This window comes from Solanum lycopersicum, chromosome 6 (assembly GCF_036512215.1).
Source record: "Solanum lycopersicum chromosome 6, SLM_r2.1".
NCBI lineage: Eukaryota > Viridiplantae > Streptophyta > Magnoliopsida > Solanales > Solanaceae > Solanum > Solanum lycopersicum.
Window position 1 is genome coordinate 41,061,665 of NC_090805.1, and position 18,145 is coordinate 41,079,809.

The window sequence follows — 18,145 nt, forward strand, 5'->3', positions numbered from 1 at the left end:
ATAATTTTCTCAAATGATAGATATTTTAGAAAATATGATAAAATAAGGTGATCAATCCGAAGCTTCTTCATCAAAAAGTGCAGACCAGATCATGAAATGTGTTAAGAAATTCATGGAATATATATAAATATTTATAACCATAAACATTAAATAATCTTTAATGTAAGCAATCACAGTGTGAACATAATGCATAATCATACATATTTCATTTAGATATCTAATCATTCTTGACATACTTTTATGCTTTTACAATATGATATTATTCAAGTACATCAAAATGTTAATAAAATCTAAAGAGAGAGATTTTACACAAAAATCAGCAAGTTTTGAGTTGCATATTGAACTTGATTTCATAACTTGTCTAGACTTGCTCATGAAAATTTGATTGCTTCTCATCATTGTAACACTTAACATTATTGCTATAGTCATTGCCCATATTCTGTAGGGACTCATCAGTAGCAGATGTCTTCTTATTTAATATCTTTTTGTCACAGTAAATAAAATATAAGATCAACTGCACTATTCCTAAAGCCAAGCCAACACCTGTTGAAATCTGCAAAGAACAAAATTATTAATTAATACAAGTAATTCACAAATGTCCCACATATTAATTAATGCTGGTTGAGTGATAGTTAGGCGTGTAAATGGCCGGGTTGAGTTAGGTCATGACAGGTCTAATTTTATTTTGAATTCAAATGAGTTGGACTAACAATTGGGTGGGTCATGATCTGCTCAATTTGATCGATTTAATCTAAATAATTTTAAAATATTGTTATTATCTTTTATAATCACATTGTCGTTATAAAATACGAAATTCACTGAAAGCAATGATAAATAAATACAAATAAAATTCGAATTTTAACTTAAGAAAATTTAGAAATTTCTTTACGAATTGATAGATAAATCCAAAAAAATATTAAATAGATAGTAATTCATACATTCGATATGAGAACATACATTGCACTAATGCAAATAAAAAGACTTAAAAAATTGAACTCAATTGAAGATTTTTATTTTCACTACAACAAAAACAACATTTAGCGGCATTAAATATTGACATTAATAAAAAGAATACTAAAGTTTTTACCGCATTAGTTAAGTGTCATTAGAACCAATGTCGCTAAAGGCTTTAGAAATATATACAAAGAGTGACAATTGTTACTTAAAATACATATTTAACGATAATTAAAAATTAAGTACAACTAATAATTATTTTTGTTGTAATGAAAATGAATTAAGACTTAAATAATTTGAAATTGACCTAATTCGAATTACTTTGAACACAATCTATAAGATTTTGATAAATTAAGCAAATTATGTATATTTGAGCTATTTTTACCACTGTAAATATAGATTTGATTCAATTTTTAACATATGATAAATATGAGAGAGACTAGGCACAATACTTACGCCAACAAATGGATCCATTCCTAGCATGGCATAGGTAAACCAGCAGCTGCAAGATACCACAACAGCAAATGACAAGAAGAATGGCATGTACTCCACACTCTTGGTTTTTATTACTAGTCTCTGCACAAATTTTAATCTTACATTCATAAGTACTCTTCAACGAAATCAAATCAGAGGGAATTGCTCGTATGATAAAATATTCCTTATTTATAGTTTTAAGGTTGTGAGATTAAATCAAACAGAGCATAAAAATTGTACAAATTAACAAATATTAATCATTTTTGAATCCACAACTAAAAAAATACAATAAATTAAATAATGAAAGCATAAATACTGGATCCATCTAGTTTAAACCTTAAATCTACCTAACGGTTAAAGGTGAATTTAGGATTTGAAATTTATATGGTGAAAAGGAATCATTGCATAATATATATACTTCTTTTGTTTAAGTTTGTTTGTCAATTCTATTTATCTTTTTAGTTTGTTAAAATTCTTTCGTGTTTTTTAAATTTTAGAATTTTTTCACATATGTTTATAAGATTATAAAATTAAATGATATTCTGATATTTTTTTTACATATTTTTCGTTCAAGATCAAAAGTTTTCTTTACGTACTTAAACATCGTATCAAATAAAAATTAGATAAATAAATTGAAATAAAAAGAATATCGAGAGCTTACAATGATAGACATAGGAGATGCATACATAACGATGGAGAATATGGTAGCAGCCGTACCACAGAAGAGTTGCCTATTTTTTCCATGAAAAGCAAGTACCGAAATAACCGCCGCGATAGCAAATGCGATTATAACTAATATCAACATTGCTAATATTTTCCCCTTTTGTTTATTGGGTGCATATATGAAAAAAATCAACACGTATATCAACTCAATTGCAGCTCCAGCTCCATTTATTGTTGCTATTAGAATATTGTTTGATGATATAAATGGCAAACCGTACCTATTCATTCAATCAATAACTTATCAATAAACTTTGACACAATAATTACGATAAATAACTCTAATTTAAACTGCGAAAAGTTAAGTTATTATGTAGCCTAAATTGACATATGGAAAATCTATGTTAATTTTTTTTTATAAAAAAAACATATTCATTAATCAATAACTTTATCAGTAAACTTTGACACATGATGAAAAATTCTAATTTAATCGATGAAAAGTTAAGCTAATATGTGGCCTAAATTGACATATGAAAAATCAATGTTAAAGTATTTTTTGAAAAAAACATATTCATTTATTAAATCAATAACTTTATCAGTAAACTTTTGACACAGTAATTACAACGAAAAATTCCAATTTAATCTATGAAAAGTTAAAGCTAATATGTAGCCTAAATTGACATATGAAAAATCCATGTTAAAGTATTTTTTGAAATTCATTAAATCAATAATTTATCAGTAAACTTTGACACAATAATTACAATGAGAAATTATAATTTAATCTATGAAAAGTTAACTAAATATGTAGCCCAAATTGACATATGAAAAATCTATGTTAAAGTATTTTTTTTTGAAAAAAAAACACATATTCATTCATTAAATCAATAATTTTATCAGTAAACTTTAATACAATAATTACGATGAAAAATTCTAATTTACTCTATGAAAAGTTAAGCTAATATGTAGCCTAAATTGACATATACAAAATCTATGTTAAAATACTTTTTGAAAATACATAGTATTTATTTTATATATTATATATGATCATACTAAAAATAATAAAGTTTTATTTGGAACTAAAATAGGAGTATTATAAAATAAAACAGCTAAAACTTGTAATAAAAAATGAAAAAGTTTAGGTATAAACCACATCTTAACCTATTTTATCTCAAATACGTTTCTGAATAAATATTATATATAACACATAGTGCATGATTACACGATTGGTTATTATATGACAAATGATTTTGACAAAAGATAAAACATTTTTTAATACTATACAAAAATTAATATTTACCTATATTCTATTATTTGAAAAGTTTTAACAATTTAAAATTTACTTTAAGCTTTTACATTTCATAAAAACGATTTATTTATTTCTTAATTTCAACTTGATAAGTTCGAGAAACACACAGTAGAAGCATTTGTTCAACTTATGTATTATATTTCTTTTTATATATGATGTGTTTTTATTGTAATGATATTTGGAGCATAGATAACTACCATGCAGAAAGCAAGCAGTTGAGAAATGTCATAACATAAGGTACTCCAGAGAACTGTTCTGTTGATTTGTTCTCGATAATCCTCTTGAATGTAAACCTAAATTCAATAAAACAAAAATATATTAAATTTATTTATATTATCAGTGTACATAAATTATAATCGAGTAATATTGATTTATCATTTGAGTGAATATCTAATTTCTCAAAAAAAGTTTCACTGCTTATCTATAGTCAAGTATAAAATAATTTAGATAAAAATATATCAAATGAGTTTTTTTTTTTTACAGGCAAAAAAGTTAGAGATAAATTGACCAATTCGCTTCAATTAAAAAATACTATCATTGATCAATAAAAATAAATACAGAAAACAAGAATTTTAAATTTATAATATACCAATCTAACTAGATTAAAGTGTTAGTTTTGGCAAATACTAAAGTAAAAGAAATAAATCTTGATTTAAAAACGGGTTTTCATTATTGAAAATAAAATAAAACTCTTTAAGGAGTATATTTGAGAATTATGCTTACGTGGGTACCAAGAAGAGAAAAAGAGTAGCGGCATTTCCTGTTAATTAGTATAGGAAAAAAAAGAGAAGCAAATGAGAAGAAAAACTCAACCAGAAATTAATTTAATTAACTAAAGAAAAAAATATACAAAATAAATTTAATATATGAAAATAAATAAACGAAAGTGAAATAAGCTCACCAACAATCCCAAAAATGAATTGTATAGTATGTACAAGACCACCCATATTGTTGTGTTCTCTATATATTAGTTAGTTCTTTAGTCCATGAACTTGTTCAATATATATAGAGGAAAAGAGTACTCTATGTGCTTTAAATAATATTATAGTCATATAAATAATGGAAAAAAGGATCTAAAATATTCTTAAAGTATTGAAAATGGAATAAAATTATCCTTCATCCATCTAATAGCTCCAAAATACCATTCTCATCCACCTATTGAGTCCAAAATACCTTTGTCATCCACTTTTTGGTTCAAAATTAACCACTTATTTAACGGTTTTATATTTAAATTATTTAAATATTTCTTTTAAATGTGTGGCGCTCAACAATTTGTTATAATTTATAAATCAATCCACTATCCATCCATTACTAATTAAACCCCTTCAAATTAATAAGCCCGTCATATTATTAATGCAACAACAGAAAAGCTATTGTCAATTGAGTGTTTTTAAAAATTTGAGGTAAATAAAAATTACCAATAAACTTAAAAGTCTGACTATGTTCATCTTAATTATTCTTACGTTTCAATTATGTGATGTTACTTCATATGTAACTTTTTTAAAATGATATATTAAAAGTTTTAAAACAAATCATAAATATTTATAAAAATATATTTAAAAAAAGTACATGAATTAATTCAGGATGCATAAATTTCTAATTCAATCTTGAAAGAGAATCCTATTGAAAGTGTACTCCTAAATAAACAACTCAATCTAAATTTAATTGGGGCTTCGATTCGGACTCGAATAATTTTAGATGTTATTTTCAAGAATCTATAATTTCATCGTGTTTTAGTATTGTTTATGGCGATTTTAATATGATAATTAGATTATTAATTAGATGGGGTTTATATAGTAATGAGCGGGCAGTGGATTGATTTATAAATTATATTAATAAATTAAATTATAACCAATTGTTGAACACCAAGTATTTTAAAAAATATTTAAAGAATTTAATTTTAAAACAATTAAAGAAGTGGTCAATTTTGAACCCAAAGGTGAATGATAGGGGTATTTTAAATTCAATAAATAAATGAGAAGGACATTTTGAAGTCAATAGATGAATAAAGGATAATTTTATACCATTTTTAATATTTCAAAAATATATTAAACCTTTTTCCGAATAAATAATTAAAGAATCCAAGAAAATGGAATACTGACCAATAATTATTCAAAAGTATATCAGAGGAAGACGATAGATGCATGTGTTACTATAAAGATGTGATCATGATCATACACGACTAAAAAAGCAAACAACGAAAAAAAAAGTACTTTTCAAAGATTGTGAAAGTATTGTTTATATTTTTCTTAAAAATAACAACACTTATTTTGGTAATAAAGTTAGTTAGTGTTTACTCAAGCTTTAAGTATTTCTGAATGAAATATCTTTTGGAATGCTTTAGTTGGTTTGGAGGATGGTCTGTATAATTCAGGATTGATCTCCTTCAATGCCTTCTGAGTCGAGCATGTACAAAAGGCTTGTCTAGTGCGATTTACATTTCTTATGTGATTTATAAATTATTACATAGTAAAAATAGAGATCGTGATAGAGATAGTCCTGAGGTTCCAAAAAAAAAAGTGTATAGTGATAAAATATGTTTTTCAATTTTTTTAAACAGAAACAGAAAAAAATTAAAGCGTTCCAAAAATCTTTTTTTTTTGGGACTAGATTACACACATATATATAAAATATTGGTCGCACAAAATTCAGAAATATTTTATTAAAGCATTTTTCAAAGAAGAAAAACGCTTTTTTGAGAATATCAGATTTTGTCAGTTTAACAGAGGCTTTTTAAAATTTGCTCTTTTGAATATGTTGTTTTCAGTAGTGCAAAAAAGAAAATGTTTATCGATAATCAATTTGAGGTATTTTTTTCAATATTAAATAACATTTTATGTTTGATTAATTATTTTAAAAAATATATTTTTCATTAAAGTAATGATTTGTGATTAATATTTCAAAAATTGTTTTGATTTTTTTAAAAAAAGTTTTTCAGCTTCTTCTATTACTCAAAGTATTTACTTTTCACGTTCGAACTTGGTGAAATACCTCATCTCTATAAAATGAACATTTTTGCCTTTTCAGAAGTTAGATTAATCCATTTGGAAAGTTATTTTTAAAAATATTTGATAATTAGATTGCTTTTGATCAATTAAATAGCCAAGTTTATCAATCTATTATAGCCGGCCAACAATTCATGACAATTTACTTCAATAATTATATGTTAAATTCGAATCAATTTAATCAAAATTTTAGACAAATATTTTATCATTCAAATACGAATTTAAATGAATAAAGGAAAAATACAACGAAACTAAAGAAGCAAAATACTAAACTGAGTGATGTAGCACATTCAGTTTATGATGCACTCAATGAATTTCATTATCTATTATATATGTTACTTTATTTAATTGAAACTTCTTTTTATTTCTAGCTAGCTACATGTCCTATATACATGTTGATTCTGTTTTAATTCATACAAGTCTATGAGCCTTAATACGTCCTAGTTAAAATTGAAAATTCTTTAATTTTAAATACAATCACAATTTACAAGTGCTAGTATATGGATTATGTATTGAATTTTAAAAATTCAGTTTCACGTAAAATGGTGGAGTACTAGAATATTCAATTTTTAAAATATCTGCTTCTTTTTACTGATTAATACTCCTGTATAAAAATGATAAAAGCTATTCATATTGGTGTTCAACCCTTTCGCCCTGCATGTGACGTTAGATATAAGGATTAATTTCTCAAATGATCACTCAAATATTAGTTATTTTATTTTAAAAAAATTTTTGCTTTTTATCTTAATTTTTTGAGATTATAAGAATTTATTGAATGATTATCTAAAATATCAATTTGAGATATATAATATTTATTTATTTTTGAAATAATAAAAGACTATTTATGAAGTATTATTGAAGGAAAAGGAGTGGAAAAAAAAACTGAGGGAAAGAGAAAAGGACAAGAAAAGAAAGGTGAAAAAAATAAATACTGATATAAAATTCGAAAAGAGATTTTGGAATGGACGGAATAAAGAGAAAAAGAATAGATAAAGGCAAAGAGGAAAAGCAGAAGAAAAAGATGAAGAAAGGAAAATATAATATAATATAATATAATGGAAAAAGAAAAGGGCAGACAAATATACATATATTAAAAATGAAATAATATTTATTTATTAATAGAATATCTACCACTAAAATTTTCCTTAAAAGTGGAAGAGTCATTTTTATATTTTACTTCTTTTTTGTTTGTTACACGTTGTATACCTATATTTGGCATTATTATTATTATTATTACTATTATGTTATAAAATCAAGTTCATAAGAGATATAAATATAAAGAGATGAAGACAAGAGAAGTAAGATGGAAGATAAGATTTTCTTCTTATTCAAGTGTATATAACTTTCATATGTATATATTACAATAGTGAATGAAAAACCCTATTTATAGAGTGAGAAATCACTCCAAAGGTCACCATATTAAGTATCATAATAAATAGATACATTCTTATCCAAAAAGGTTCATGTAACCTAGTGAATATGAATGGTTGTTCATGTACCAACCTTATGGACTATCCACTCATTCAATGAATTTATAACACTCCTCCTTGGATGTCCATAGATAATGTGCCTCGTTAAAACCTTACTAGGAAAAACCCTGTGGGAAAAAATTCTAGTGAAGGAAAAAGAGTACACATATATTTTGATACGCACCATTTGTTGCCTCATTAAAAACCTTGCCAGGAAAACCCAGTGGGAAAAAACCTCGATCAAGGGAAAAAGAGTGCAACACGTATTGTACTCCCCCTGATTTAAACATCACTTAATTTCTTGTGATGATGTCTCCAATCTTCGTACATTGTGGTTGGTATATTCTTTTTTAAAGAAAAACCACACATTTCTTGAATATGGTGTGTCATTTATCTCAACCAAACACACTTTCAACTTGCTTCATGGAGAACTTTTATTTCTGCATAGCAACATTTGTTTGCTTCATTGATCGCCGGGATATATTGTGCCTCCACATGAATACACATAGCGTGGTTGAGATAGAGCTTTATACGGATCAGATAAATATTCTGCATTTGCGTAACCAATCAATTTTGTCTTGGATTCCTCGGGATAGAATAAACCCATAACTATGGTCCTTCGAGGATATTCAATCATGTGCTCAACACCATTTCAATGTCCTTTTATCGGGGAGAAAATGAATCTTGCCAGTAAATTTACTGCAAAACAAATATCTGGAATAATATTGTTAGTAAGATGCACTAGTGCCCTGATTGCACCAAGATAGAGTTTCATCACCAAGAAACTCATCATCCTTCTTTTGAGATCAAACTGAATCATCATTTATGTCAAGTAATCTCATAATCATTGGGGTACTCAATGAATGCGATTTATTCATATAAAATTGCATCAAAATTTTTCAGTGTATGTGCACTGTTAGACAAATATTTCATTTGTCAAATTATCAATCTGTAGGTCAAGGCAAAATTTTGTCTTACCAAGACCTTTTCATAAAAATACAAGGACAATTAGGGTCATTCTTTTGTACCATTTTTCTTCCTTGACTATTTCAATCCATATAAGAATTCTTGAAGCTTTATTGGATAAGTTTCTTTCAAACTCTTATATGCTTCAGACACCTCGATTGTTTCAAGGATTTTCATATAACCTTCATTGTCTAGCTAGACATTACAATTATTCATTTACATGCATTCAAGTTTTCATATGTTGCCAGATCAAAACAAACCTCATTTCATCCACCAAAGGAGAAAACATCTCCACTAATGTCAGGATTTTTGCGGTAAACCTTTATGCCCCAAGGCACAAACCGTATTTGATATCTTACGGTTATACTATCGCATAATAATTTATTTGTACCCCACTGACATTATATCTTGATTTATGGACTACCAGTCCAAAATGTCACTTTTCTAAGTGAAACAAAATATACTTGAATTGTGCATTTTACTTGGCCAACCATTTATCTGTCCACACTATATGACAGATTTGAATTCAAGATCCTCATCACAATTTATATCATTGAGCGCTACTTCATATCAAAGATACCATTTTGATAAAAATTGCCTTCACATTTTGAAGGACTATTTGAAGAACTCATAGTGTTCTTCCTTTTATCATTACCACAATGATGACTATTATAATTATGTCCCTCCACGCCCTTATTCATATCATTAATTATTTGTCATCTTTCAGACTAACATTCACTGCTACCACATTCGTATGATTGAATGGAGCAAGTTAACAGGCGGATTTCAGAGTTATTACATGTTGCTACCACATTCTTTTCAAGGAATGAAGCAAATTCAATAGAACGAATTTCAAGACTTTTCATCAAAGCCTAGTCATCATTATATCATCATTATGGTGCATTGACTCAAACTCAATGTCTTATCCATATAAGGCGTTTTACGCCATAATTCTATGGGACTTGAACCCAATCACGGTGCATCAAAACTCAAATTGATGTCTTACCCTTTTGGTGCGATAGAACTTGAATCTATCGTCTTATCCCCAAATATTTTTATTATGATGCATCTGGACTTTAACCTGATGTCTTACCCTTTTGATGCGATGAAACTTGAATCCATCGTCTTACCCTTAACCAACGGTATAATAAACCGAAGTACAACATGACTCACCCTTTCAGTCTTTCAAAACAATCAAAATAACATTCAAACTCATGCTGTTAAAATTTTATACCTTCATTTATTTAAGAAGTTTTGTATAACATGTTATATTCAACCAATAGTAATATATGTATTCGGTTCTTGATAATTGTTAATGACTGAATATTATTTTTATTCTAGAAAATACATACCTGATTTTATGCATATAATACTTTGATCTTCATAACGAGATCAACCAAAATATGAGCTAAAGAAAAATAAGAACTCACTCTCAATTAGATAGAGACTCGTGCTGATAACGTGTTATAAAATCAAGCTCATAAGAGATATAAATATAAAGAGATGAAGACAAGAGAAGTAAGATAGAAGATAAGATTTTCTTCTTATTCAAGTGTATATAACTTTCATATGTATATATTACAATAGTGAATGAACAACCCTATTTATAGAGTGAGAAATCACTCCAAAGGTCACCATATTAAGTATCATAATAAATAGATACATTCTTATCCAAAAAGGTTCATGTAACCTAGTGAATATGAATGGTTGTTCATGTACCAACCTTATGGACTATCCACTCATTCAATGAATTTATAACATTATTATTGAACATTTATTTAGTTAATTTGCAAACGTTTTGTTTTTTTATACTTTTCTTTGATTAAATACAATAGGTAAAGGCATGCTCGTTCCTTTGAGGTTAACTCAAAATCTTTGAGTAGTAGTATCCTATATCTTTATATCTTTAATTTTATATAAATTTATGTATTTATTTATATTTATATAAAATTAAAAAAAATATAAATAATACAGTAAAAATCAAAAATATAAATAATACAGTAAAAATCAAATCATATAACATATTTATTTATTATGCTCATATATAATATTGGGCGCTATGCATAAAAAAAATTTAAAAATGAAACAATACATTAGAAGGTGCTAGAGGAAGCTTGAACCCATTTTTTGTGGTAATGAATATGAGTGTGATTAAAAATTTCGGAGATCGGACTTTCCAGAACAAAGCTACAATATATATTCTATATTTTGAATAAAGTCAATAACTTTTATTTAAGTTTAATGTTTATGTAGAAATTTATGAATTATATATTAATATTTAATTATAAATTTACTTAACTAAAATAAGCTATGACTTTTGGTAACAAATTCAAGACACATTAATTAATTTTAAATTCTAACCTCACATTTATGTATTAAAATAAAATAATTTACTATTTCTTGAAGTTTTATATTTCTGTGAATGAATCATATTGTTTTAGCAAAATTATTTTTCGTAGAAATCAAGTAGAGTTTTGATTAATTTTCTCATGTTTGCTTGAAGTAGAAATATTTTTTTAAAAAGATTTTTTAGTGTTTGATTTATAAATGAAAAATATTTTTGAGAAAATATCTTTTATTTTTATTAGAGAGTAGAAAATAATTTTATTAATAGAAATTGAAAAATAATTTTTAAAAATAAATTTAAAGTTTTTTAGGGAGGGTGGGGTGAGGGGCTGGGGAGGGGTGAGATAGGGTAAAAAAAATGAAATTAAAAATTAAAAATATTTTTTAAAAAATAAACTTTAATTTTTTAGGAGTGTGGGGACTGGGTGGGGTAGGGTGAAAAATTATATCAAAAAAAGTAAAGCTTGCCCACACATAAATACGTATTTTTCATAGTATAAATCATTAAAAGACAATATAGAAACGAAAATCATTGTAAATGTGATTAATACCCTTAATCTTCACCTTTATTTTTTGATCTTGCAGCTAATTTTACGTACCACACGTTTTAAATCTGAAAAAGTAGTTGTCAACTTGTCATTAGTTATTATAATTTCTTTGACTATACTATATATATATATATAATAGCTTTTGTTGGCTGGTCCAAAGTTTTATGCCATTATATTGTCTCATACTTTAGAAAAATTAATACTACTACTATACTACACTCTACTAGTAGTTGGTGAGTTCCACATATTGTACTAAAGATATGCAAATATATGAGGATTAATGTCTGCTTACTTTTGGAGTAAATGAATATAAATTGGTGTTATATGTTATTTTAATATTATTTACCGTGCTGAATAATTGGGGGTACGAAATATAAAAATATAAAAAAATTTCACAATAATTTTTTTTTGTTAAATTCACTTATAAAAATGAGTTGCTCAGATGGTAGGCAGTAAATGTTTCTTATCTTTAATTCAAAAAATTACGAATTTGAATTATTGAGAGAGTAAAAAAGTAAAAGTTGCCAGGGAAAGGGTGGTGATTTTTTCACTTCTGTAACTCAAATTTCACTTGTCAGTTTAACTAGTTAGGGAGCTGATTCTTTTGTAGTCGTTTGACAATCGTCCAAACTACTAATTTCATATTAAAAACAATTTAAAATCTGATTCTTCAATAATTAATTATAAATATCATCAAAACTAGTTCAGAGTTCCTGCATGTTCTAATCACATGTCTTAATTTACATTCAAAACTAAGAGTGAATTTAAGAGGAAAGTTTTAAGAAGTCCTTTTGAGTTATTTTGAGGATCCTTTGTAACGAATAATGGTTTTAAGCTAATTTTTTGAAAAAGTAAATATGAGAAATGAGAAGAGTCGTCTTCATGAGTGAGAAAGAATATAAGAGAACTAAGTATTCACAAATGTAACACTTTTCCATTGAAAGAGAGAAATTTTGATTTCTAAATAAGTTTATGCGTTGAGAGCATTATCTCTTTTAATAGGACCTTTTGAGTAATTACCTCAATTTGAGCAAAAATAATGTTTTCAAACATTGAGCATGAGTATATAATTATTGAGAGTAGTATTGAGCAGTGATATGACACTCAGTTCAGACAACACATTCCTTATAAACCATGTATCCAACATGGGTAAAGGATTGTACTTGAACTATTTTGTATTGCTTTTAAGCATAGGTTAGTGGATCCACTTAGTTGAGGTGTTCTATACCCCCGACAAAGTATAGAACAATTTTGACAGCGTGGGTGATATATTTTATCACATAACTTATAATAACGATTGTCACTTAGAGAACCTCTCAAATAAGAGTAAAGAGTATTTTATTATATTTTTATATATCATTGATTTTATATCTTCTGTTTTATAACGCTTTAAACATTGCATCTCTTGTTATTGCTTTTGTATTTAGTTTGTCAGTTCAGTTATCTATCCTTTCATATCTCCTTACATGCTTGCACATTCAGTCTACCGATGTCATTAGATCTGTATTTTACTATGATACAAATACAGGTGTTCAGAGTCATCAACAAAAACTTACTTGATACAATTTGCACTCCATCTAGCTTTGGTGAGCCTTCACGCTTTTCGAAGGGCTTCACGTTTATGTCCTGCTTTTGTTAAGTTGTTGAGGATTCCATCGCGACAGTTATCCTAGTCATAGAGGCTTTATAGATAGAGTTGAAAAGTCTTCCAATATTTACTTTTTTTTGAGTTGCTTTACAAATTATAAGTATTTCTATTGAATATGTTTAGACTTTATGAGTTGATTATTTAACTTTAACAGATGTAATTCAGTTTTAAGTCTATTATTTTTTGAGTTGATTTTCCGCTTGTAATCAACTAGAATGAGAATTCGGTTGGAAACCATCAATAATTCTGGAGTGTCAGCCACGTTCAGGATATAGATTCGATTCGTAACAAAACTCTATTGGAACCTCTTATTAAAGACGAAAATAACACTTAACGACCGCCACACACCTAACTTTCGTTTGTCTTGATCAAAATTTTGTTGATTACAACTCCAATTTACATACGCAAAAGTATGTGATCTTTATCTCACAAGCCATGACACAGAGGATTGAGGGCAAGTGTATATATTATTTGGGTACAATTGTTCACAAATGGGATAAAATAAAAGTGAGATGCATCACAATATGAGATTTCTGTGATGACTCGTCCTTGCACCAAACAAAAAAGGATAAGGTGTAAATAAAATTAATAGAATCATCATGGGTATACTACTATATTCATCAACTTAAAAGTTTCTTATGTAATATGCAATTTGATGCATTATTAGACACTAGTGCTAATCATATGACAGAAAATAGGATAAGATGTTTATTTTCCCCGTAAATTAACCATTCCTTTAAGGCTTTAACAAAAAGCAAATGACATCACTCAATCTTTTTTTTTATGTTGTCCACCTTGAACGCAATTTGCCCTTTTCCCCTGCCCAATTTTCTTAACAACAAAAAGCCATATATATTTTTAATAATCGTGATATTCAGATCAATTTTCGTGCATTTCAATTAATCTTACGAGATATTTATTCATTTTTTTTGTTTGTTTAGGCTGAATTTAAACTTGAAATCTCAAAGTTTTTAACCACTTTATTGACCACTAGATCACACCCTTGAATACAATAAAAAGTTATAATATACATACCATATACATCTCGAAGTTGTTGATAAATCACTAAATAGTATTATTAATAAATTTTATTAGTTAGCTATAAATGTCACTTTTTTATATAAAATTACAAAGAGTTTGGATTAATATATATACATTCTAAAACTCAATACTTATCAAATGACAGGATTAGGTGGACCTTCACATGTACGTATTCAAGCAACTAATTAATACTCATTAATAAAACAATGAAAGAACTAAATATATGATACCTTATCTGCATATAATCGTGATAGTGAGTTAAAAAAGTCCATTACTTTACAAAGAAAATCGACCATGTTACACTTAAACGTGCCATGGACTAATAATAGTGCTCGTTTCATGTGAAACATATAAAAGTAGTATAATAAAATAGGTTCAATCTATCAGTGACCTTTTAAAGTTGGCACTAATTTTCACTAACACACTTTAATTAAGCTTTGTTTATGCTAGACACTTCATGTCATACTGTATTGTATCATTTTAATATTTTTTTAACAATCAATCAAATATATAAGGTGTGTGTAACACATTCGTTCAATGTGTCAAAGTGACAAATTAAATAAAAACATGTGGCATATATATTAAAAATAATTTTTAAATAATGATATTTTAGTAGAATGAAAAAGTAGCCAATGACTTAAGGACATGTAAAATATTTTACACAAATTCAAAGAGAAAAAAACCCAACCCTACAAAGGTCATCTTCTCCACTCCACCCACCCCAACCTCTACCCACCTACCTAGGTCGCCTTCTTCACTATTCCCCACCCATCCAACGTCTTATACACCTTTGGCCACCCTAACCCCAACCCCTTCCCCACTCACATCGTCTTCTCCACCCCTTTCCCACGCCACCCACCGTCTTTTTCAAGTTTTTTCGCTATCCTTATTATTTGTGACAACATGAATCATGATTGAAATTTATTTTTTGTGAAATCTCTTTGTGTTGAAATTCTTTTTTTTTTTTTTTGTAGCATCATCAAAACTATTTCTCCATGGAAGGAGTTCAAGTTTTGAGAGATGGTGAGTTGGTGAGTTGGTGACTGAGAAATGAGGAAGAAAATGAAAAAAAAATGATTAAATGAGCCTTTTACGCGCTGCTATGGATACACTCACTATGCCATGTCAGTTAAAAGTGTCAAAATGACACAACGAGACCATGACATGAGGTGTCTAAAATGAACAAAATTTAGTTAAAGTGTCTAAGTGAAAGTTGGTGCCAACTTTAGGAGATCACGAATGAGTTAGGCCTACAAAATATATCTTCAATCCTCGTTACAACAATTAAGTTCTAACAATGTTTCATTATAAAAATCTACATATTTTTTATTAGAATCATTTTTTCATATTATATTTTACTTCTCTATAATAACACTTATGATATTTATATAGTTACAAATTTCAAAGTACAAATATTTAAAAATAACGTTTTAAGGCGAACATTACTAATATAACGAGATTTGGATGTACATATGTTTTTGTATTAACTTATAAAATTATTTGTATTTATTTAAACGGAAGAAAATGTAAAATAGCATTAAATGGGTTAAAAAATCAAAAGACGGAAAGCCCTCTTATAAAAACTAAATAGTTCACAAACTTATTTTATTTATATTATAAAAAGTTGAGATGTTTTCTTAAAATTACATATCGTATTATTAAAACAAGCTAAATTCGTTTTTAAAATTTTCTAAATTACAGTTCACGTATTACTATTTGCGTATTTCCATCTTTAAATTCATTATAAATTTCTTAACTAATTCATATATTATTAATTTCTGCGTAATTAAATCATCCCAAAAAAGTTAAACAAACACGACCCCTTGTGTTGAAGATAATTGGACATAAAGGAACATATCAAATATTTGTTAAAAAGAAACTTCCTAGTGGAATTGTTGCGTAGGTTCTTGGAGGACTAAAAAAATAAAAAATGATAATGCGCCGGTAACTTTGTGCATGATTGGTGAGTCTTTGTACTTAATTAGTTAAATTTATTCAGCACATTTCAAATGAAATAAAATGTTGTACAAGCGTATTTCATATTTTATTTGTATTATAGAAAAGCCTTCTAGGGTAACACTTCACAATTATTAGTTTTTAGATAGATTACGGGGAAAGGTTAGAAAGTAGAAAGAGGCAAAGTTAGGACTTTATTTATAGAGAAAATTACGCGGATAAGTAAATTTGTACTATTTAATTACTCATAATAGTTATATTTTGCTATAATTATCATTCACGACTAATATTATCTATTAATTACGTGGGCTGATTTCGAGTTTGTATAATTAGTCATGTTTGCATATGTATAATTCACCAGGATATACAAATAAATATGTATAATATACAATTTTTTAGCCTATATACATATAATTCACCTCTCTGCACTCTCTCGCTCGCCTCTCTCCTCCCTCTCTCAATCTCGCTCACCTCTCTCCTCACTCTTCCAATCTCGCTTGCCATTTATACAAATGTATATGTATAATATACAGCTATATACAATTATATACATATACAATTCACCTCTCTCCCACTTTATGTCCTCTCTCGCTCGCCTCTCTCGATCTCGCTCGCCTCTCTCCTCCCTCTCCCAATCTCTCTTGCCATATGTACAATTATATATGTATAATATACAATTATCTAACCAATATACATATACAATTCACCTTTTCCCACTCTTTTCTCCATCTCTCTCGCCTCTCTCCTCTCTCTCCCAGTCTCGCTCGCTTCTCTCCTCCAAATAACATGTAGCTACAAATTGTAATTATCAAACTATAGCTATAAAGAGTAATTAATTATTTTTAAGTGGCTATATGTGAAAGTTTCCCTTGTTTTATTTGTATGGGTTTTGAATATTATTATGAATATTTCAGACGGTAATAATTAGATTCTAAATTTAAATTTTTTGATAATATATTATGTGAGCAAACGTTGATGAATTGGCTAAACCTGTATATGAGCTTTTAGCTTTCTCTACATCAAGAATGATTATTACCGATAATTAATTAGTAACAATAATTTAGTTGTTGCTAAATAATTTTTAGTAGCAATTAATACTCTTTGTAAGTGTCGTTAAAGTCTATAACGACAATGAATTCAATCACGATTAAATAATGCCGATAAATGCTTTAGTAGTTTTATTAATGTGCATATTTACAGTCTCTAAAAGCTAGTGTTGTTATAGGGTATACTGATTCTATCAAACCTGTATTTGAGCTTCTAGCTCAAGTTTTTGCTAAAATCATCCTTAAAGTATACTCCAAATCTAAACTACATCCCTAAAGTATAATTTTTACCATAAAATATCATGCAAGTATTTAAAAGTGAACAATTTTCACCCTTCTACTTTAATTTATCAAAAAATTAACAGATCCACAAGAATAAAATCATTTCTTTCGAATTATTATTCTTAGATACACCAAAAATACTATCATGAACTTTTCCGGTGAATGAGTTTAGCATTATGCATAATCTTTTAATTTGACAACTTTTTCATTTATTTTTCATGTAGTTTGATATTAAAAATATTATTAGTTGAAATATGTTTCTTCTCAATTGAATATGCTAAAAGCACGTTTGTTGGAAACTTCAGCTTCTAACAATGTAAAATGAAACTCAAATGCGAAACATAATCAATATTTTGATTACTTCAATATCACCCAAAAACTTATTGATCCAAAATACAATTTGGCTATGAAAAAGGTAAGATAATTAAGCTCTAACTTCTTTCC

The 18,145-nt window shown here is 27.4% G+C and overlaps 1 protein-coding gene across 1 annotated transcript; it reads right to left on the reverse strand.

The window, feature by feature from the left end:
• Positions 1 to 184: 184 nt before the first annotated feature.
• Positions 185 to 4,423, reverse strand: LOC101255412 (bidirectional sugar transporter SWEET1). The gene is made up of 6 exons (XM_004241961.5): positions 4,296 to 4,423; positions 4,118 to 4,154; positions 3,592 to 3,687; positions 2,090 to 2,369; positions 1,411 to 1,530; positions 185 to 553 (listed from the first exon to the last, which is right to left on the reverse strand). The coding sequence occupies exons 1-6, from the start codon at positions 4,339 to 4,341 to the stop codon at positions 362 to 364; spliced, it is 771 nt and encodes a 256-aa protein (XP_004242009.1). The 5' UTR covers positions 4,342 to 4,423; the 3' UTR covers positions 185 to 361.
• Positions 4,424 to 18,145: the final 13,722 nt, after the last annotated feature.